General features: G+C 38.1%; 1 protein-coding gene across 4 annotated transcripts in view; it reads right to left on the bottom strand.

The window, feature by feature from the left end:
• RANBP17 (RAN binding protein 17) overlaps window positions 1-24,895 on the bottom strand; it is a 276,059-nt gene that overhangs the window by 112,429 nt on the left and 138,735 nt on the right. For 3 of the 4 annotated variants that reach the window (XM_073355989.1, XM_073355990.1, XM_073355993.1), the window contains 2 exons: window positions 14,895-14,968; window positions 2,162-2,242 (listed from right to left, as the gene is read on the bottom strand). The exons of the other annotated variant lie outside the window; for it this stretch is intronic. In XM_073355989.1, the coding sequence (XP_073212090.1) occupies window positions 2,162-2,242; window positions 14,895-14,968 (155 nt within the window). The remainder of the gene's footprint in view (window positions 1-2,161; window positions 2,243-14,894; window positions 14,969-24,895) is intronic. 4 annotated transcript variants of the gene reach the window in all.

The raw sequence follows: 24,895 nt of genomic DNA, 5'->3' as shown, positions 1-24,895 counted from the left end.
TTTATTGCATTATGCCTACTAACAGAAATATTGCATGGTGGATTTTGCCAGACAAGGACGATTATTTTCCAATAAAAAGTTGCATATTAAATTCCAGCACAAAAGTGGGTGTCTAATACTTTTGAAATCTTTTATGGTTTGCCAAGGAACACAATTCTAAACTTAACTAATACACACACATCACAGTGAAGTGAACCAGCATTAAAGCTATCTGTCCTACCCCACCCATCTAAACCAGAGAAGCTACTGTTCTTAGAATGTTTGCTTAAATATATTTTGATGTTTATGGCTTTAGTTCATCTTTCTTCTTATTGATTTTAAAATGCGTTTTATTTTGAAGTCTCATTTACATAGCAGTATATTTGAAAAGGTATCACTACTTCTGGATACTTTCATATCACACAGCTTTAAAGCTCTGCTTTTATCAGGGATCTTAGCAACATGTAATAAATTACCTCAAGGAAAACTGTCTCCTTACAAATCTGCTCTTCAGGACACTTAAGTATATACCCCTGCTTAAGCTCCCAGCTCATTGTAATATTGTATCCAAATCACATACTGCAAACTCATCTACTTTACTCAAAGTACTATCTGAAAACTGTTAAACCATCAACATATTCCTTGGTCACCTTGCAGCCTTAAAACAAGCATTTATTGTGTTAGTAATTGCAGATTGTTCTCCATTTTTTAGGGCTGGGATGGTGAGGGAGGTCTCAAATACATTCCTGCACATCAAATGCTATGTGCCTGACCCCCATTCCTATGGTGGTGGTGGTGGTGGGGAAGCAGAGCTGCCTTCTAAATTCTTAGTCATGTAATAACAAACATATAACCGTCTCATTGCTGTTAACAGTAATATAATGGTGACTATTTCAGCTTACATACATAAACGAGCAACAAACCAAATACGTATTTTGAATTAGGTGCAATATTTTAAACTTCTTGGTTAACTTACTGTATTGAATACAACCAGACACAGTAGTGGGAAAGCTAACCCATTAACTCTTGTACATTCTTATTCATGCAATGCAATAATCAATCCCCTTTTTGTTTTTGTTAAATACCTTAGCGATGTTTAGATTTCACCTGTGCCCCATTATATCTGGTGGTGTTAACAGTAGATATACATTTATTTAACATCTCCCATGTTGGCTGATTAATGATACTTGTAGTAAGTGTGAGAAAACATACACTGCATAATTTTAGCTAAATGAAATGCACTTATTCAATCTGCGAAACAATAAGCAGCATTTAATACAATGAAATATATTAACATTCTGCTGTGATGACTAGAATTCTAAGGAGAAAATAAAATGATTCAAGGCTGCACTTTCCAGCCTCCTTTCCTTTCTGACTATCTATAACATTAATCTCTTCACCTGAAACTGAAAGAAAAGCAGTTTTTATTTTTAAAATATCGAAGGACTTCCTTTACTGAACATTTCTATCAGTTCTGAACATTTTTGTTTTGTATTGCCTGTATCCACTTCAACATCTTGATATGTCAAAAATTACTACATGCTAATTTTCTTTGAAAATTGGTCTTCTTGTCTGACTTGTCAGAATTTCAAAAAGTAAACATATCACACCCTCTTTTATGATGTATGACTTAAGTAGCAGTCTCAAAAAGTTTGTGTCAAAGCAAAATCTAACCCGGGACTCAGCTGAACTGTTAACAAAAATTCAAGATCATGGTGTTGCACATACAAACAATGAAGGCCCTGGTTCTACAAGGTATTTAAGCCCATGCCTGACTTTATGGATGTAAGTAGTCATATGGATTCTATTGGGATTACTCACGTACTTAAAGTCAGGCATGGGTTTAAGTACCTTAGTTGAATCACAGCCAAAATGGGTCCAGCCTTGCTCTTTTTTAGAGTCAATGACATTCTTGTCCTCTGGAGGATGTCATGAATAAAACTATGTTGTTAATGAACTAGTCACATGGATAATCTTGTGTTGACAATCAGAATAGGGAAACACAAAATAACTTAAAATGTGCTATGCATATAAAAAGGCCAAACCAAACTCATATTTTAATATTAATATTCTCACTGATGTTAAAACAATTTCCTATAAAATGGAAAATGGCTTGAAAATATTTATTTTTACTAAATTATTTTCATTGTATAGAACCCCCAATGTACAATAAAAAGGATATCCAACAGAAAGATCATTTAGAAACTGAAGAGTTCTTGAAATCACAGGCTCGCATCTTCCCCAGCATTTAAGGTTTGTAACACTAGAATAATAATAATAAAAAAGGAGAGAGAGTTTATAATAAATAATGTTTCCCTCTTTGTGAGAAGGGAGTGAGTAAGTACACACACACACACAAAATGCAAGGGTACTATTGTACAAATACATTCTTCTGGTAGATACTGTTCTTTTTATGTTCACGAGATTGGAAACATTACAAAAAATAAGTTAATTCAATACTTTTTATTCTTGAACCAGTAATTTCAACATTTTATAACCCTACAACAAATTTAGCGTTAAATAACCTATTTTTACCACTTCCCTATCAGTTGCTCTGCCACCATTTTTCATGGTAAAATATACCATCCCAAACACAACCTTCTCCTTATCCATCTTATATATTTATATGGCCCCCGATAATGTAGTATCTGAGCACTTCATAGCTGTGGTAGGGAAATGCCATTATCCCCATTTTCCATATGGGGAACTGAGGCAAAGAGAGTCTAAGCAACATGCCAAAGGTCAACAAGGAAATTTGTAGTGGAAAAGGGAATTGAACCTGGGCATCCTAAAGCTAGCACCTTAAACTTGGTCCAGCCATCTCTCCTAAGCAGTATTGTTAAAAAATCCAAAACACCCTAATGAGAGTGTATATTGGTATAGATCAAACATTGGATTTGAAAACAATACAACACAAAAGGGTTTATATTTTCTCTTTCAGTACCTGAAAACAAGCCTAATATCAAAGTATTAACCAATACCTCTTAGGCCAAATTATGGCTGTCCTTGGGTGGATGCCCTTAGTAGAGATACTTCGTAAAGCCCTTAACTCCCCATTGTCCCAGCACACCAGGTCATGTACCTCCAGATGCTATCACTTAAGATGGCTCCTCAGTTCTGGCTTGTAAGAAACATAAATTTACCTCTTAATATTTGTAAACCTCTTGGAAAGAACAAAGTGCTGAGAAAGAGTGTGTTGTCTAAGAAAATATACAGCAGATACTCTAATGCTGGATTCATTTACAGAAATTAAAAGAAAACATCAGAGCCCTTCTGAAATATATGTTTCAAATTCAATGACATCTCAGTACCCATTGTATACCCTTATTGTTTGCAATGCAAGGTGCATAAGTAGGTGGTGTTACTTAAATTTTGGGGATGGGGAACCTGAAGTAGAGAAGTTAAGTGCCTTAAATCAGCATAGTTTTGCTCCACTTTATCTTTTGGGTGTACACACACACACAACTATGCAGGATAAAAGTGAAGTATCTTCTCATAGGGGTGTGTGTGTGTGTGTGGTTTTTTGTGCATGCATGTAGTTTTGGACAAGCGCCAAACAATTATTTGCCCATAATTATTTGCTGACACTGCAAAAAACAAAGCTTCTCATCTTAAATGCACAAAATAAGCATTAACTCATTTAATAAAAACCACTATGAACAAAAACAATGGCTCATATTGCCTTAAAGAAACAGCTCATTCTAGCAAGTCCTAGCAAGTCCATAATTTACAGTTTATCCCTATTGTAGGGAGTTCTCAAAATGTTTCTGCTATACTAAACCCTAACAGATATATACTGTAGAAAGCAATAAAAATCAATTTGGATTATCCATATCTGATATCAAAGCCAAAATCATAAAAGGCAATTCTCAAAAAAAAAAAAAAAAAAAAAAAAAGCAGAAATCTATTCTAAACTTCAGCATCCAAAGCTTGAATGTTTAAAGAGAGAAGAATCAAAACAGACCATTTAAAAAAAGCTGTCCCACTCGTGTTTGACTTTTCCTTTTCTTCTTATGTTTCTTCCCACTTTGGCCTATTGTTTTTGCTCAGTATGCTGCTGCATTTGGATGACGAAAAGTACGAATCATGCATGTAAAAGGTTGGCGACATATTGGTCAGTGCATAGTCCCGACAATTTCCATTTCTGTTTTTGGTCTATCGACACCACGCAACAGGAACGATGGACAATATTAATATGTAATATATCAAATTACATTTATGCCATAACAGCTCATAGGAAAAATCTGTAAAATCTGAACAGAAATATAACTAAGTGTACAGAACACCAAACCAATTTTATGATTTTCCAATATTTGAGGGAGAGAAGCCAAGGAACAACATAGGAGAGAAATTCAAGCTCTTCAAGAAGTCAAGCATTTGAGTCCAAGTGCTGGTGTCCTTTCTCTGTCTCTTAAGTGACTAACTGATAAAGATACTAAGTCAAAGAGCGTTAAAGCAACTGAGCAGTAAACTTCAAATGCATGACGGAAACAATTACGTTTAACAGGATTGCCAATCAGAGTCGACAGAAACTAACATAACAGACTAACAGAGATCACATTTTTAAAAGCAAATATACATGAAGTGGCAACAAAGAAATAACATAATATTTCCATATTTGGCATACCAAAACCAAAATACTGGGCTGTAAATGTTCTCAAAAAATGAAATAGTGCCATTAACATTGTTCCAGTGTTTATAAACTGGAAAAGAGACAACATCCAAATGGCAAGATTTACCATTATTCTGGTAACGCAAATACAGACATATTTATTATTAGTACCAGTATTAGATCCAGTACCAAGGGATCAGAATAACCAAACTCAGGCCTCTGAGTTTGTACCAGACAAGAGGATCTTGAGACTGCCTGTAAACCCTACTACCCGTGAGCCCTACTTTAATGATATTTTGTCTAAGGTAAAAACTGCTTCATTTTGTGGTTGGATCATATCAAAGATTATGCTTTTCTTAATGTAGTACCTTTGAAACTATCTGCCTTATTATTATTTTTAGGCTCCGTATTTAAAAAAAACTTGAATAATCGCCGCCCCCTTCTCCTTCTCTTGCCTTGAATCCTAAGCAAAAATAAGTTACCATATATTTCATAAACATAGGTAAACATACAAACATCTTAATTAAAACTATTCTGACAAGTGAACACATTGTCAAAGTTTGTATAATTAGGGGTATCTATTAATGAAGAGGGGTAACGATGGTTGTAAAAGTATCTTTCCACTCAACCTTTCTGAACTATTCAACAATTTTCTACTGCCTTTCCTTCCCTTGATGATGCTCACCACGTCTTCTTAATACGTGAACCCAGAACTTTAAACCCACCCTGCTATTAGAGCTGTCCATGGTGCTGACTGCATGATGACTGCAGAAAAAAGAACTGTAGTAAACTTGGTGGCAGTATTGGAATGAATAAGATACCTCTGGAGGTTACTACTTCATTGGGAATGGGATGGGAACTCTAGAGAAAGAAGCATATGGGACAATTATGAAGAATCAGGAAAAGAATGAGGATGGGAAAAACCAAAGTGTACAGTGAATGTTGGAAAGGGGAGACTGAAGAACTGAGGCATAGGTGTGAGCAGGAAGAGAGTTGCAAGTCTACTTGGGTCACAGGGTGATGGTTTTTGCCTCCTCAAGTTATCATTGCTTGCATCCCTGTTATAAAACTACAAGCCTTGTATTATCGTTTGCTACCTTAAATGAAGAGGAGGAGGGTGGAAACCTGTATAAGTATTACAAAAATGGAGATGATGTGCAAATAAAATTATGATCTTGAAAGGCTATATATGCATGTTGTGACATTTATTTTTATGTGGATATGAATGATAAACAAACATTCAAAACGTTGAAGAAGGTTAACTATGGATGACATGAGCCAAATTTCAAAATAGCTGAACAACTCAAGTCACATAGTATAGGGATATTCTTAGTGACCAACTAAGTTTATTTTGGACACTTTTACACAAAATGATTTTTAAAATTCAAAGAGACAAAACCACCATTTAATATTTTAGGCTGAAAATTTCAAATATTGGATGCCCAATTCCCATTCAAATCACCTAAAAGTCTTTGGAAATCTCAGCCATAGTGTGCTATTTGTGTTTCAGTTAACAAGGAGGAAATGGGCAATATGCTAGCAACAGGGCTCTATATACGCATGTTTTAATTATTTCTTGCAGGTTATCATCTTTTACAGTTCAGAACTTCCTGTGGTACATGGACAAGGAGTGAATATATACTCTTCATTAGAGCTGGGTAAATGCAAATAGTTAAAAAAATCACAAAATACCTTCACAAATAAAATCTTTGAGTTGTAGTTTGCTACGGTTCATGGGGTCATACTGGCTATTCACAAGCATCCAGGAAAATGCTGGGTATTTGGGAACATGTTCACAAATCCTGAATTTTCCATGAATGTTTGGTGCTTAGATAGTATGAAGACAAGCACCCTAGGAAAATATATATATGTGTACATGTACCCTGGATAGATAATTACTGGATTCATCCATACATTCATAGGAGATGTTTGTGATTAGTTATTCACTCATCTCATTTCAGTTATCCTACCAGGGAGCAGAAACAATACTATGCGACTCTGGTAACCAATCATGTAAAACAAATACCAGATAATATGAACGAACATTTTGTGAACCCAAAGACTACTAATTAATTACCACAACTATGTCACAAGTTTAAACATCATAATATTTGCAGAGATCAGGATGGGTTCACAAACAATATGCTAAACAAATTAATGTTTGAAATGAAGAATTTGACAAACTTTAATCCTTTTTTCATGAACCAGTTACCAATCACAACTGAATATGCCCAAGTCTGACTAAATAAAAGCTGAGAGTAGTTGAGTTTACATAGTTGTGTCACAAGAGTACATAAATCTATGAGTTTAGCTGTGATGTAAGATGCATAAAGCTGGAAGAACTTATTTTGAGACTAGGGCCCAGATTTTTAAAGTTAATTAGGTGTTGCTGCACTCAGCAGTGCAATGACTAATAGATTTAGGAGCCTAAGTCTCTACAAGCCTAAATCTCATTGGGATTTTGGCTCCTAAGTGTCTAAATCTCTCTTGAAAATGAGACTTAGGCAATGCAAAGCTGAGCACTGCACTGCCCAAATACATTTAAAAATCTGGGTCTTAGTGTTTTTCAAATGAAGATCAACTTTCTTGAGCACTAAGAAAGTTAGGTGAAGCTAAGCAAGGACAGTGGAAACGAAAAGGGCTTCCTTGTGAAATCCAAGGTTCTTGATGGGACACCTATACAATTATGGCTGATAATAGATACTTTCACTGCATGATTGGCCATATGAGTGTATAAAAACCTGTCCCTTAGAAAGTGATGTCCAGAAGTTCAAAAGAAGGTTGGTAATTACTTCCAATGGAAGGATAATGGAAGATCTACATTTGGCCATATGAATTGACAGAATTAACTGAAATGATGATCAGAATTTAGACAACCTCATTGTGGTGATCAACCTCAGAAAATAACTCAATTCTTTGAGGAATGGCTACTCAAGACAACCTCTAACACATGAATTGAATATGGCTAAGATCACTTGGCAAACAATAGCTAGCTCATATCACCAGTGCTACTGGCAGGTATCAGATGCATGTAAAACAGCTTGTTCACCATAAACGTGACTAAAGAATTCATCAATTGATATTGCTGACCAATTCTGCATCATGAAGTTCATGCTACAGCAATCAAAAGGAGACATTTAAGACTATATGAATGAAGATGACCCAATGCTGATATTAAGAGCAGATGCAGCTAAGATAGTTTAGTAGAATATGTGTTAAAAACCAAGATAAGAGAAATGTGGTTCACTTCAGTCACAACTAAGGTCACATCAGACTTGAAGGAATGTTGCACATGGCAACCAGATACTAAGTTTGTCATAAGAACCAGCAAGCTACTACAAGAGGAGGTACAAGTCCTCTAATTAGTGGAATACAAAAATTCATTAATGTCATGAAGGATCACCACTTGTTTGACCATTGCATATCAAACCATTATATTCGTGTTCCCTATGTTCCTCCCACAGCATTTAAGTACAGAATATTTTTGTCACACATTATAAGTACCTTGACAACAACTTTCAAGACTCTAGTACTATAGATTAGATGCAAAAGTAGTTAACATGATCACAAGGGTATTCAATAGTTCTAATGTTAGATTGCAATGGTGAAGTATTACTTCAACATTACAAATGAATTTCTCTCACTTTCTGATATGAAAGACAGTGTTTGCCATTAAAGAGGAAGCATTATCCCTCTGAATAGCAAATAAGGGTGCTATGTCAGATAACACAGTGCATTAACAAAACAGCAACTGTCATGCCTTACATACCACCATACAAATGCACAGAAACACTGGCATTTTAAAGTCAATCACAGTGGTATTTATGAAGAACACAGTACTAAAAAAATAGTTATCACGAGTGTTAACATTTTCCTTACATAGAAAAAAAGGTGAGATCAATGGGTCTAGCCTGTGCAGAGAGTTATTGGCTTTCTAATCTACAGATTTGGGTTAAGACAGGGGTGGGGAACCTTTTTTCTACCAGGGGCCATTGACCGACAGAAAAAATCAACCCCGGGCCACACACAGCACTGCTGGGGGTAGAGTGGGGAGGGGTGGAGGGAGAGCTGGCGCTCGCGGTTCTAGCCCCATGGGGCTGGGGTGGAGGCTCGGGGCTTCCTCTAAGATTAACAACTTTCTAATTGCACAAAACTGAACACCCCTTCTCCAAGGCCCCACCCCCCACTTATTCCAGCCCCCCTCCCTCAGTCGCTTGCTCTCCCCCACCCTCACTCACTTTCACTGGGCTGGGGCAGGGGGTTGGAGTGCGAGTGGGGGTGAGGGCTCCAGCTGGGGTGGCAGGCTCCGGGGTGCAGCCAGAAATGAGGGGTTAAGGGTGCAGGAGGGAGCTCCGGGCTGGGGCAGGGGATTTGGGTGCGGGAGGGGGTGAGGGCTCTGGGGTGAGGCTGGGGATGAGGGGTATGGTGTACAGGACGGGGTTCCGGGCTGGGTCCAAGGGGTTTGGAGTGCAGGAACGGGCTCAGGGTTGTGGAAGGGGGGTGGGGTGAGGGCTCCGGGAGGGAGTTTGGGTGCGGGAGGGGGCTCAGGGCTGGGGCTTGGGTTGCAGGTGGGGATGCAGGGTGTGGGAGGAAGATAGGATGCTGGAGGGGGTTCCGAATGTTCGGGGTACGGGCTCTGGCTGGGTGGCGCTTACTTCAGATGGCCCCCAGTTGGCGGTGCAGCTGGGCTAAGGCAGGCTCCCTGCCTCCATGCTACTCCCAGAAGTGGCTGACATGTTCGCCTCCTAGGAGCAGGGATGGTCAGGCAGCTCTGTGCAGTGCACGCTGCCCACGCCCACAGGCATCGCCACTGCAGTTCCCATTGGCTGTGGTTCCTGGCCAATGGGAGCCAGCGCTGGGGCAGCACACAGAGCTTCCCTGACTGGCCCTGCACCTAAGCTGCAGGGACATGTCGGCTACAGGAGCTGCATGCTAACTGGATATTTAACAGCCTGGCAACCCTAGCTTCCCCCAGCAGTGGGGCGAGCCAGAGCTTACGGCTCCAATCCCGTGGAGGGGCACCAAGGCTCAGGGTTTCCAGCCCATGGTGTGGAGGCTTTCCACAGGCTGGATGAAATAAAGATGTGGTCCAGATCAGGCCCCTGGGCCATAGGTTCCCCACCCCTGGGTTAAGGTATTGACTTGGCTCACAAGGGAAAGTGACTGGTAATCTCAGCGTAGTCATGTGTCCATAGTATAAAACATGCAGACTATCTGGCACAGATGTCAGAATCTGCTCAGATAAGGCCTAGGAATAAAGCAACAGAAATATTGCCAGTCAGGACTGACCCATAATGTTTTATTTGCTGTGTCAGTATACTATGGACTCTAGTTCAGATTTACACTAAGCACACTATTGTTGATAAGTAGACAGTTTATTTTAATGGCTAGGGACATAAAAAGGTGTACAGAAAATAGATTTGTCATTTGATAATAGTATTTACTGCTTATTCTCCACATTAAGAAATAAATACTCCTTTTGTGATACCAAAATTATCTCCAGTGCAATCAATGAAAAATTCATAAACAAAGATACTATTTTCATACAAATGTAATAAACCATGAAGGAGGAGAAATGAGAAAAATACAGAACATGTAATCAAAAACTAGGATTGTTTTTTAAACTTTTTCAGAAGTGTTCCAGATGGCATTAAAATGCTAAGCATATACATAGGATTTCATTACTGCTTAGTTTACACTGGTTATGCAAAGACATACATGACAAAATTAAATGCATGTAGAACTTATCCTCTTACCTGTTAATTGATCTTCTGTGACTTGGTCATAGGGCACAAGACACAAAGTTTTCCTCTCATTGGTAGCAACAGAAGGAAAGACAGCTAATCATACTGAAGCATCTATACTTGATACAATGGACCCTCCTCTGATTCCTAGTTTTACTCCATTTTGAGCTCAAAGAATGAAGGTTAGACTGCCTAATTCCCTAGCCAGTGCTTCTTCCAGAAATTGCAGGACAAGTGTCCATTAAGGGTAGTATCTGTGCTGATTGACCAAGTCACAGGAAACATGTTCACAGGTAAGGGGAAAACTAATTTGTTTCCTGTGGCTTGTTCTGTTCAAAACAGATCAGAGTTCTTAATACAGTATCCTAATATACACTAGGTGGGTAGGAATACAGCATTCAGAAGCTAAAAGATGCTCCAATGCGGCAGAGGAAGGGGAATGAATGATGAAATACCCATAGTGACCTCTTTCACTTGTTTTCCTAAGAAAAGGTCTTCTCTGGGGAGGGCCATTCTAAGCACACTTCAGCCAAACACTGCTGCATTAGCTGATGCCTGTAATACTTAGAGAAGGTGTGCAGAAATTTGCCCAGGAATATACACTAGCAGGTAGAATGTATTTTTACCATGGCAGGACAGAACAAAACCTCAGCTCTGTTCACCTCCTGGAAACAATTTTTATTTATTTATTATTATTTATTCTTGGATCCCGCATAAGAATGCTAGGTGCTATATAGATAAGTGAACTCAACATGATCCCTGCCCCAATCACATTACAAATAATCAAGTCAAGGTAGAAACAGTTTATAAATAGGGTTGGAAGGATTACATTTTTATTGATAAATACCAATAAACATAGTTTTCACTGTATAAACACAAACTGACAAAAATATTTCCATAAATAATAGAAATTTACAGATGGGCAAAGTAAGAAAAATGCAGCTTGAGAACTTATTAGAGTTTGATTTAAGGATATTTACTTTGTATATTTTGACATGTGATGTTGACAATTTGTGTTAACAGTTATAAAGCTTTAACTTTTTGAATCTCAACATCTACTGTCATTAAATAATTATTGTCTTGACTCCACCATTGTCTGACCTACACAAAATTTCCCCAAATTGTGAAAATTTAAATTGATAAAAATAAAAAATTACTGCTTAAATTATTTCATGCAATTGTGAAAATTTAAATCAACAAACATTTTAAAAAATGCTTAAACAAACATCGATATTATCCATCAAAATGATAAAAAAACCACCCTGAATTCTGCCAAGCCTATTTACAGAGAAGGGGAAAGGAGAAAAAGATACAATACATGGACATGTTTCTGGGGGTTTTTTTATTAGGGGAACTATTATGATTTGTCCTCAAGACACACAGGATAGTTAGCAGATGAAAGGCCCTACTTCCCACAACACTCCTCTCTGCTGGCTCATCAGATTTGATACTCTCCCGCTCCCTGCACATGTGGGCAGAGAGTGGGTTTGGAAAACACAAAAATCCTGAGATTTTTGGACCTCGGTCAGCTGACTGATAGCTGATCTGGACACAAAAGAAAAATAATATGTAGTATAGAATTGTGCAGGCCCCAGAACAAGTATTTTTCTGTTCATTCCCATTCCATTGACCTAGCTCATAGGGTTTCTTTAGAGAAACGTTAGATTTGATGGGTCGGACAGTTTTCTTAAAGCAAGCTAAAACAGCAGACTTTATCTTGGTGAAAGGAAGCCATTTAGGTCTTGTCTTCACTAGGAAATTAGGTCACGATAGAAAACGACCTGGAGAAGTCATGTTAACTTACAGAATGTTAAACACGTTTGTAGTCACTGTAGAAAAGAACAAGTTAGAACGTAAGAACGGCCATACTGGTCAGACCAAAGGTCCATCTAGCAAAGAGTTCCACTGGTTGACCGTGCGTTGTGTGAAAAAATACTTCCTTTTGTTTGTTTTAATCAGATGTCTATTAATTTCATTTGGTGACCCCCCAGCTCTTGCATTATGAGAAGGAGTAAACAACACTTCCTTATTTACTTTCTCCACACCCGTCATGATTTTATAGACCTCTATCATATCCCCCAATTAGTCGTCTCTTTTCCAAGCTGAAAAGTCCCAGTCTTATTAATCTCTCCTTAAATGGCAGCCGTTCCATACCCCTAATCATTTTTGTTGCCCTTTTCTGAACCTTTTCCAATTCTAATATATCTTTTTTGAGATGGGGTGACCACATCTGCACACAGTATTCAAGATGTGGGTGTACCATGGATTTATATAGAGGCAATATGATATTTTCTGATTTATTATCTATCCCTTTCTTAATGATTCCCAACATTCTGTTCGCTTTTCTGACTGCCACTGCACATTGAGTGGATGTGTTCAGAGAACTATCTACAATGACTCCAAGATCTCTTTCTTAAGTGATAACAGCCAATTTAGACCCCATCATTTTATAGTTGGGATTATGTTTTCCAATATGCATTACTTTGCATTTATCAACACTGAATTTCATCTGCCATTTTGTTACTCAGTCACCCAGTTTTGTGAGATCCTTTTGTAGTTCTTTGCAGTCTGCCTGGGACTTAACTATTTTGAGCAATTTTGTATCATCTGCAAATTTTGCCACCTCACTGTTTATCCCATTTTCCAGATCATTTATGAATATATTGAATAGGACTGGGCCCAGTACAGCCCCCTGGGGGACACCACTATTTACCTCTCTCCGTTCTGAAAACTGACCATTTATTCCTACCCTTCATTTCCTATCTTTTAACCAGTTACCAATCCATGAGAGGACCTTCCCTCTCATCCCATGACAGCTTACTTTGCTTAAGAGCCTTTGCTGAGGGACCCTGTCAAAGGCTTTTTGAAAATCTAAGTACACTATATCCACTGGATCCCCCTTGTCCACATGCTTGTTGACTCCTTCAAAGAATTCTAGTAGATCGGTGAAGAACGATTTCCCTTTACAAAAAACATCTTGACTCTTCCCCAACAAATTATGTTCATCTATGTGTTTGACAATTTTGTTCTTTACTATAGTTTCAGCCAATTTGCCCAGTACTGATGTCAGGTTTACTGGCCTTTAATTGCCGGGATCACCTCTGGAGCCCTTTTTAAAAATTGTTGTCACATTAGCTATCCTCCAGTCATTTGGTACAGAAGCTGATTTAAATGATAGGTTACAGACTACAGTGAGTAGTTCTGCAATTTCACATTTGAGTTCCCACAGAACTCTTGGGTGAATATCATCTGGTCCTGTTGACTTATTACTGTTATATTTAGTATTGTATCAACCGGTTATAGTTAATCTTATGGTTCTAGTAGGGTGTTTTCCTAGCAATGACAATGCCCTATTGAAAACTATTTGTAAGTCTAAATAGACCAGATTTAGAGGAAGCCAATTGGGGAGGGATAGAAAGGAAAGGTGCCCTCTTCCTTTTCCATTCCCAGGAACACAGGGAGACCTTTAGAATCTGTGTTTTCCTGGCAGCCTTCACATTTTGGAGCAGATGTTCCTACTCCTCCCTGAGAAACTCTTTTGGCTTGCTTCAGGGGTTAAACCTCAGTTTCAGAGGCAACCCTGTCTGCCTCAGAAGGGAATCCATCGAGTCTTGATATAGGCAGAAAGACAGGGTAGAACTTGCAAAAGCTGGGGCTTGCTGGATGTGAGAAAAAGAAAAGTATGCCCCCAGGAAACCACAGAGAGTGCCTGAGAACAGGCATGAAGATATCTGATAATTTTTTAGAGGTATTCTTAGAGGGAGAATAAAAACATCTATTTGAACATTGTGATAGCAGGTAGAATTAATTTATTAAGGAAGTATCACAAGAGAGAGGGCTGGTGATTATAATCTTCCCTAGCTGCTTCACAAACCTTGGTCTTCCATGGTCTCATCCCTGTCTGAATCTATATTTTCTTAGGGGAGGGATTTTGCCCCATTCAGTGAGCTTCCAACTCTTTTCTTTTGAAAATTCTGGAGTGTGACTATAAGCAAGACATAGCACTCACTTCCCAGCATCTGTACTGTAATGTGGTGAGTATCAAACTGGGGAGATAAGGATGAGATGCCACCAAAGAGAGCGAAGTTACTTCAGTTTGGCTGATTGTCTTTCCTGGCTGTTACCAGTGTACATGTGAGAGGACTGCCCCGTATACAAGTGAGAGGAAAGCCCGGTGGCCTAGCAGGCTAAGCCACAGAGAAAAATGATATATGTGTGTGGAGCATGTGTACGCACCCACACTGAAGATCATAATGACCAATGGCAATATTTTCAAAAGAGTCTCAGTGGTCAAGGCTCCTCAATCCCATTTTCAAAAGCATTTTAGGCACCTAGGAGCTTAAGTCCCGTTGACAGGCAGCATTTAGGAGCCCAAAATGGCACCTAGGCTCTTTTGAAACTTTTACCCCATGTCTCAATTTTTAAAACTATTTATGAAAACACCTAGAATTATTCTCATTAAAATTCAACTGGGTATTTACAATTTAAACTTTGATTATGGATAAACATTAAAGACAAAACAAAAGAATGTACAGAATAGAACTCAAGCACAAACTCACATTTTTGCCATAAATGTTTCTAGAACATGGTTGTCATCTGTTATTCCTAAGACTTCTGACATTCGGGCATACACCTGAAAATAAACATTTCAACAGTAATACATTATAGACATTTACGAGTATCAAAAATGTTGTTATTTCAAAAATATATTAACTGTTCCACATTCTGTTTATGCAGCTAAAGGGTACAAGCATGAATGTGGGTTATTCTCTCAATCCATCTGGCCCTGGCTAAATCACATATATAGAGGACTCTCATCCTCCAAGGCAATGATTCAGGAATTTGGGGCTCACAGATTTTCACTCACCCCTGCTTAACCATATCCTCCCAAACAGAAATGGTAAATACTCAGTATAAGCATGCACTTACTCTGTGGTTTAGTGAGCAAACCACTTCCTCTCTTGGAGGTAATGGCACTTTATAAGCAGCCTCAATGGGGTGAAGCAAAGCAATACCTTCCACCACTCTCTAGCCTTAGCAGCATAGGTTTAAATGTTGCTCCTGCACCTTAGCTTACATTTGGTAAGTTGTTGCATTTTCACTGATGTAATCAGGTAGAACTAGGCATTCCCCATGTATCCAATTGTGGGCTTTCCCTTTCCTTCCAAATAACGTAAAGGTTTCAGAGTAACAGCCGTGTTATAGATTCATAGATTCCAAGGCCAGAAGGGACCATTGAGATCATCTGGTCTGACCTCCCGTGTAACACAGGTCACAGAACTTCCCCAAAATAATTCCTAGAGCAAATCTTTTAGAAAAACATCCAATCTTGATTTTAAAATTGCCACTGATGGCAAATCCACCACAACTAAGCTAAATAGGTTGAGCTCTTTGAGTCTCTCAGTATAAGGCATCCTGTTTTCTAATTCTTTAATCATTCTTGTGGCTCTTCTCTGAACTCTCTCCAATTTATCATCATCCTTCCTGAGCTGTGGGCACCAGAGCTGGTCACAATATTCCAGCTGTGGTCACACCGGTGCCAAATATAGAGGTAAAATAAACTCTCTAGTCCTACTCAAGACTGCCCTGTTTATACATCCCAAGATCGCATGAGCCCTTTGGCCACAGCATCACATTGGGAGCTTATGTTCAGCTGATTATCCATGTCCCCCAAATCCTTTTCAGGGTCACTGCTTCCCAGGATAGAGTCCCCCATACTATAAGTATGGCCTACATTCTTTGTTCCTAGATGTATATATTTAATTTAGCCATATTAAAATGCATATTGTTTGCTTGTATTGTATGCTTACCAAGCATTCCAGATAGCTCTCAATCACTGACCTGTCCTCATCATTATTTACCACTCCCCCAATTTTGTTCCATCTGCAAACTCTGTCAGTGATGATATGGTTTCTTCCAGGTCATTGATAAAAATGTTAAATAGGATAGAGCCAAGAAACAATCCATGTGAAAAAAAACACCCTGATAATTATTATCTTTCTAACATAATTCTGTGGTACCCATCAACCGTAGTGCCAGAGCACTTATACAAAGTATTGTGTTTATTTGTGTCACTTATAGATTATTGTCCTTTTTGCTGTAAATACCCTTGTGTTTGCTAAGGGATAATTTGGCAGCCATTTTATCAAGAAATGGAAGGCAGACTAGGCTTCCTTGTCTGTCTTCTCCAGACCACTGTGACATTTCTTTTTATGGTCAGATTGCCCCAGTGTTAGTCTGTATTCGCAAAAAGAAAAGGAGAACTTGTGGCACCTTAGAGACTAACCAATTTATTTGAGCATAAGCTTTCGTGAGCTACAGCTCACTTAAAGCTTATGCTCAAATAAATTGGTTAGTCTCTAAGGTGCCACAAGTTCTCCTTTTCTTTTTACAAGTAACGTAAAGACATTGAGTTGTGTGATTTTCGATCACCCTTCATTCCAGGTCCAGGACATTGATTAACTCTCAAGTTTTCCTTATATTCTGCCATTTAGAGGGATCTGTTATTATGATGACTTATCAATCAGCAGGTCAAGTCAGATACAATAGCATTATGTCTCACAGTTAGCATTACTGCAAGTTCTTTACAAACTTTGGTGACATTTTTAGTGACCACGAAAGTAATTACTTAATAGAACTCTACTAGAATCTGAGAGAGAGGGAACAGGCACTTGGCAAAATTTTTCATGTTGTTCTGCCTGTGCACCTCATTTTGAGCTACAGCACCCTTGCTTTTCATTAAAGACCTGGGTCAAACACAACTCTACCAACTAGTGCATTTTAGTTCAGTCCTTAAGTATTCCTATTTTAACCCTAAATCCCACCAAAGAAAGGAGTACCAACTGTATGTAATTCTGCCATATTATGTGCTCAGGGCAAGTATGTATTAAGATCTAGGATTAGATCATCAAAGTCACAACACGTGTAACTGAAGCCACCCAACCATGAAAGGCTGGTGCCATCTAGCTGCCAATTTTATTCTGAAACGTTACTTATCACACTTATAAATTGCAATGAATTACAGATATTGAATACTTCTGGTAGGATATCATTCTTGTTTATACCCATTTCCACCGCTGCTAGTGATGCCACCCCATTAAGTCACTCTTAGGAAATGCCAGTATTTAACTCTATGATGGAGTAAGTAGATATGTTTTCATATCCTACATATTTCAAATTGGAATACAATAAAGTCGTGACAAAATACAATTTGTGCAATAACTGGAGATACCAGCAAGGATATATTTATTTCCAGTATATGTAAAAATGTCAACTTTTGATAGGACTATCATATAGTGACAAAATCTTTGGTGAACTAGACAATTGGAATACTAAAATTCTTTATTATAGACAGTACAATCCCTTCATATACCTTGAAAAAAGTAATGTTAAATATTTAAAGAACTATCATTTACAATACATACATATTTAATATTCAAAACACAGAGTCTGGTATTTGAACTGTAAATACTATGCCACTGAAACAAGTTATACTATCCAATTTTTGTGTGTGCAAAAGTTTAACCTCTGTATTTGTTTTCTACTTTTTTCACATCAAATCTTTTCACCAGAAAGGTTTGCATTCCTTACTAACATATACTGATATTCAGATGTTTTCCTTCTTGTGATAGGAAATACCAGCACAAGTGCTCACCTGCTATATTAGCATTGTGTTCTGTTGTCAAAGGAGGCTCTCACCACATCAGAGTTTACCAAATAAAATACTGGAACAGCAGTCAATGTTGACAAAGAGCAGTGCTTTAATCCACAATTATCCTTGTAACTCTTACTACTCCTTTTATCATCCATTAGCTTTGATTCCCATTATTCCATCAAGAACTGTGTCAACGCTTTTGTCCCTGAGGATTTTCTTCAACTACTAGGATCTGACAGCCAAGCTGGAGTGCTAAACAGGATCATTACCTCTTAAATCTACTTATCTGATCCACTGAATAGTAAATTGAAAAGCTCATTAACAGCAACAATCTGATTTGCTTTCACATGTGACAGGGTCATTTTAAGGCAGTGTATGAATACAGTGCTTGTTTTAAAGACTACTACACATTTTGTAAGATGACATAAATCTTTAGCAAATTTGCAAGTAGATAATCAAGTGGTTAAAACCCATCTTCAATAAACACTAGGTAATACAGATATAAAAAAGTGTTAGACAACCTTAATCATAGGTGTCACTGACAGTACCACTTATTTCATACTCTCTCTCTCCCCACACACACACACACACACGTGAAAATCTAAACAAAACCACGGTTTGCTGGTTCCAACACTGCATGCTGGTTTTGTGTTCCAACATTTCTCACACTCATGCAATTCCTTCTCTACCTATGATGTGGAGAACGTAATAGTGGAGTTATGTTACATTTTAGCAAAAAGAAAAGGAGTACTTGTGGCACCTTAGAGACTAACCAATTTATTTGAGCATAAGCTTTTGTGAGCTACAGCTCACTTCATCGGATGCATACTGTGGAAAGTTGGTTAGTCTCTAAGGTGCCACAAGTACTCCTTTTCTTTTTGAGAATACAGACTAACAGGGCTGTTACTCTGAAACGTTACATTTTAGGTTAGCTTTCCTTCTGTAACCCAGAAATCTTTTCCTTCTCAGCCAAATATTAAGATTTGCCATTTCCAGAGGCAAGTGGCAATATCCTTATACAGTATAGGAGACATTAGTCAACTACACAGTCTTACTTGGATTTAAGGTTTGTTCTGAAACTACAAAATTTTAAACATACATAGTGACATCGTTACCCAAAATGAAATATGCTTTTGCATTGAGCAACTCGATAGTTTTGGCCTCCATAGCAACAGAATGCAAACATTGGTAAGTACCATTTTTTCGGACTCCTGAAGGTAGTCATTAGTCAGTTGTTATGTTTGGACATAAAATGAGTTACAAAATTTTAGCAGTAGAGTATGGAATGTATTTAAGGTCCAGAGGGTAATATTGCCAGTTGGGCCTTAGGGTGATGTGGCATGGTCCCCCCTGAAGTGCCCTCATTTTAAACTTCCAATTTAAAATTGAATCAGGTTCTTTTGCTTCCTCTCATTGAGTTAAATACAGGTGCCATATATGTACTCAGTTGGGTTGAGCCACAGAAGAATTGCATGATGACATACTTTCATGAAATACCTGCATCCTAAATTACCCTAGGCAGCAATATCGCACCAATACTGGTGCATTCCGGCCCTTTTATAACCCTTACATTAGTGGAAGGATTAAGCATAATTTGGAAGGAAACTGCCAAAGGTATAATTAATTTTCTGCCATCTTTAGAATTTTCAATACTCTTTTCTCAGCCCAGCCCGGCCCCAATATCGCAACTTCACATGCAGATCCACCATCAGGTTATAGAGCTGTGTGGTCATGTTGTAACATCACCACAATGCAACTGAACTTCACAATAAGAAAATGAAACACCACCAAATTTTGAGGTTCCCAATTTAATTCTGGACTTAACCATTCTGCAAGCTGAGCTCATGGGATGAAAATATGGACAGGTGGTAACTTCACCCTACACTGATAGAGACTCCTTCATTGCCATGCATACTGAACACTGTATAAAGGAAGCACTGGCTAGGATCTTTGTTTCTATGATTTCACACAGTAAACATGTGATGGATAACACAGTAATCAAGCAACAGAGAAACTGGCATGATAGTGAAAAGAAGGCATGTGACCAGCACAGTAAATTGGGTAGTAAATGAATAATATTGTCAGAAGGAAAGGAGCATGTATAGGATGAGGATGTTGTGAACCAATGTCAAAACATATACCTTCTTCATCTGTACCATTAACACTAACTCAATAGTACTTAGAGGTTTACAGTAGACAATAGCTGAGCTTGTGAACAAGTGAGGGCATATTCTGCGATCCAAAATTCATCTAATTCATCAGCTACTCAAATAACATAATGCTATTCTTTCCCTCACAACTAATTTGAAGTTTATTTGCTACACTACAAAACAGGAAGGGAGAAAAAGAGGGAGAGATATATAAATACATGGGCAGAGACAAAATTTCATGAAGCAACTTGCTTGAACTTAATTATAGTTTAAGAAAATATAGAGATATAATATAGCAAGCATTGTAAAAATTAAAGTTTTATTGCTCTATGCTCATGTAATCTTTTGGCCCTAGATATGTTTAGCTTTGTTTTTTGGAACTATCATTATAACTCTGAAGAAGCTAATTATGTCAATCCTTAAATGTGAAACAGATTACAGAACTGGGAAACTCAGAATATGAGTTCCTAAAGGTTGTATGGCTATATAATGACAGTCACAGAAATTCAATAACGGCACTGTATGGAATGTACTCAAATGCACCACATGAAACAAATTAAAACAGAGCAATGAATCTCACACACTGTGCAAATAAGAAAATACAAGAAAATGTTGATTCTATATGTTTCATAAAAGATGTTATAATGAATTAAGATTCTGGATAATTAATCTTCAGAAAACTACAGTAAAGTTATTACCCTTAGGCACACAATAAATGCTTAAGATGTTATAATTTCCTGATACTCTCCAGGCCTTGCTACAGAGAACAAGTACTAATGTAGAACACAACATTAAAGTATTTTGTCATCAGATACTGAGGGAAAAACTAGGCCTTTACTACTTCTAAGCCAGCTGGGCAGGAGCCAAGTGGTAACAGCTGCAGGCTGAGCCTTGAACCATGATGTTAATGCAGAAGAGGTGGGTGGGTGGGGTGTGGAATTACTCTGGAACACTCCTTACTATTTTTCCAAAAAGGAGCAGTATGAGCCTTCCTCAAGTGTATGCTGCACAGAACAGTATATCTGTTTGGGGGCCTAGAGGGACTGACTACATTTCCTTGGTGTTTGGTGCATATGCTGGGCCATATACTGGTCACTACCTAGCCCTTAGTTTGGAATTTTGCACTTATTCTGAAGGGGCTAGTGGAGCCAGCCCCAGTCCCTACATACCCTACCAGTGTATCACAGGTCAGGAGCTGAGTGCTTAAGTTAGACACCTAAATAAATGGCTTGATCTTTAGAGGCTTCTAAAAATCTGAAAAATACATGTGCCTAAATATAGATTTTGGTGTCTTTGTTTAGGCACCCAGAATGAGACTTCCAAAGTTACTTAAGGGATTTGTATGCCCAATTCCCAGTAAGATCAACAGGAACTGAACTTCCAAATCCCCTCTCAATGACTTTGAAAGTATGAGCTTCCAGGTTTAAATAGTTGGCCTAAAAAGCTAAGAGAAAAAGAACCCAATACATAAAGACAAACATACAGCACACAGCTGCTAACGTCCCTACTTAATAGGTCAAGGAATTGACTATCAGGCTAACTGTCATCCAGGACAGTAAGGAGAAAGGACTGAGATAATAATTCAAGCTTTCCAAACTCATTTACCTGTATCTGAGCACAAAGAGGAGAACACTGTGCAGGCCCTGAACTATGCCACCAAGAATGCCTGTATTCCTGAACAGTTACAACATGAACAGGGACCTGTCTTAAAAAGTGAGATCTCAAGATCCCCAGCTCAGAACCAGGCCAACAGAATATGCTGAGTAGCGAGGTGAGCCATTTCCTCTTTAGCTGCATGTTTAGCTCCCTACTTTAGGAATACAGATCCTCCCCGGATTACGCAAACCTGCTTTATGCAAATCCGCATTTATGAAAAAAGTTCCGTAAGATAGAAATAGGAGGGTTTTTTGTTTTTGTTTTTTTTGCATAATGGTTGGAGATACATTTCCGACTTATGCAAAATTTGAGTCACGCACGGAGTTCCAGAACGGAACACTCGCGTAAGCCGGGGAGCATCTGTACGATACAGATACTGTGGGGGTCGGAAAGTAAAATAGGTATTTATGAACTTTCAACCAGAATCTATGTGAACCGGGGACGAGTTGACCCTCTAGTGGGCATCAAAACACCATTCTCCCATTTGTTGCCACCTGCCTCCGCCCCCGCAACTAGCAGAGGAGGAAGGGTACCGATGACATGAATAGTATGATACATTTATATACGAGATGTATATCAAGTTTAATAAAAACAGTGTAGAGGAATATCCTTTGCTTGGCGTAGGCATTCTATAAAATGTCATTTTAAAATAGTAGTTAGTGACTATAATAATCAGAATAATGTGATTGCAACTCAGCTGTAGCACCAGAGGAAGAAGCATGAGCATACTATACATATGTATGAACATCCCTTTGACTCAATGCCAGCATCAAGGGTGCTCTCTCCCCACAACACAGGGGGAATGTTTTATCATCATATAAATGATGTGCTCATCTGCACAGCTTCTAATGATATCAGCACTTAATGCTACCATCATGGGTTATTCTTGTCCCACTCCCATTAGCTTACTTGGAGGAACAGGATTCACAGGAAACTATGGTGCCAGGATTGCAAATTCCTCACCTGTCCATCTGAAGTCCATCTCTGCACTTCCCACTTGAGAGAATCGTTTTAATGGAAATTGCTTTTTATTTAATCAAATTTCTCTGAAGTGGGGAGTGAAATCCACTAATTTTCCTCATCCTGCCTTTGATATTTCCAATCTCTTCCCAAGATCTCTGTTGCCCCCCTGCCTTCCATCTTGAAGGTATCTGCCCACCTTGAAGGCACATTGAGGAGAATAAGGAGTTTCTTTGGAGAGTGATTTGCATTTCTGATGCTCTTAGTACAAAACTATTGGGACTGTTGCTGGTCCAGCCCTGTGGTTATGGGTGAAGCCCAAATATAGGCACAATATTCTTTGGACAAAGTTTTCATTTTTATTTATTATAGAGAGGAAAAAAATCCAATTTGGCCACCCTCACAGTTTGAGAGCTTGAAAAGTAAGAAGCAGAGCTGAGCAAGAGGTCACTCTGAAACAGAAAATTAGGCTTATTTATGCAAATTGACATTTCTAAATCTACTACTTGGTTCTAAAAAAATTATGATGTATTGTGACAGTACAGAGTAAGAAGCCAGTGTAAAAAGCCTACAAAGAAAATTCCATTCTGTCTTTATATTGGATTAATAATCATAAAAAGAAGTTGGACGTTCAATATAGAAGCAAAATATTGAATTCTTAAGCATTAAAAGGGTTACACTTGATCTAACTGAAGATACCAGCAGTCACTAGTTTAAAGGTATTTTGGATGATCAATATACAAGATGTATCCATGGCCCTTCAAACATTCACGTAATTGAAGATAATTTAAATTTTTGTTCCCTTTTTTTTCTGCTAGACATTTTAATTGATCTATTAGGCCTTCATTTAGCCTAGCACTTTAGCACATGTTTAACTCTAAGCACCTGGTAAAATCCATCCCTATTAAGTAAACCACTTAAATATATTTAAATTGTAAATAATACTTTGTATATTTACTTAGTCACTATCCATGATGGGGTTTTTTAAATTGCATTCTCTCATTCTCTCTGACTTCCATCCTCCATCTGTTTAAGTATGTGCATTTTGATGCACATTTGATCAAATACTAGTGGTTCTCATCAAAAGCTCTATTAATTTCAGAACCATGCCCTTCTATCCTTCTTGCCTAAATTTGTAGGTTTTCAGTGTCCCACTCTGTGGCAGCAGTTTCCAGGAGATGATCAGCATTATATCAGAGATTCAAGCTCCATATGCAGTCATGTATTTAATGGGAAACCTAAATACTGCGTTGATACCCTTTAATGATTGAGTTTAACCAATATTATATGGACATGAGAGCAAATTTCACTTCAGTCAGAAAACTGCAAAAGAAAAGAGCTACATTTAGACAAAACTAGTGATCTTAAGGGGTAATATTCCTACTTGCAGTTATAGCTATAAAAAGATGGTAAATTAAATTCTGCTGTAAGTGCTTAACTTTATCTAGATCAATGGCACACTCAGAACTCTGATATGCATTAAGATTTTGTCAGATACATGCAAATAATAAACTAAACTAATCATTTAAATGATAATGGTCTATTTATAAGAAGTGTTCAACATGTGCAATTCCCATTGACCTCAATAGTAGCTGCAGGTGCTGAGCACCTTTCAGCATCAAGCCTTAAGTATTTGAATCTTATCAGTATTACTTGTTTTAAAAAGATTTTGTATTTAAGTTGTATATCTGACTGCCTTTTGCACATTTATCCCAAGGCATTAGGAGAGGTGTTACAGTCCCCATAGCTAATACTAGCAATTTGAACAACACTCTTTGGCAAGCCAGAAATAAGATAATTGTTCAACATAGGCTGGCCCTTCTGAAATACTGGAAGCATTGCCTGTAATTATAGACATCTGTCATTGCTAGCCACTCAGTAGTAACCCTGACATCAATATACAACTATAACACTAAACTGCCTGCAGGCATAGCAATGGAGGCCAGATACGAGAGGCGGGCAATCATCTGCTTCATCCAAACTATCTGTCAAAGGTTTCCAACCACAAATAGCTCTTACATTTTGTATCCTTAGGATAATGTGTTGATTTATTTTAGATCCTCTAATATTTACAATCTAGGCCATCTACTAAAATAAAGAAACAAACCTTATGGCTAATGGAGGCAGTTACTGTTCAAAA

Source organism: Lepidochelys kempii, chromosome 8 (genome assembly GCF_965140265.1).
Source record: "Lepidochelys kempii isolate rLepKem1 chromosome 8, rLepKem1.hap2, whole genome shotgun sequence".
Classification (NCBI taxonomy): domain Eukaryota; kingdom Metazoa; phylum Chordata; order Testudines; family Cheloniidae; genus Lepidochelys; species Lepidochelys kempii.
Note: the sequence above shows the minus strand (reverse complement) of the source record. Positions and strands in the feature narration are given on the sequence as shown.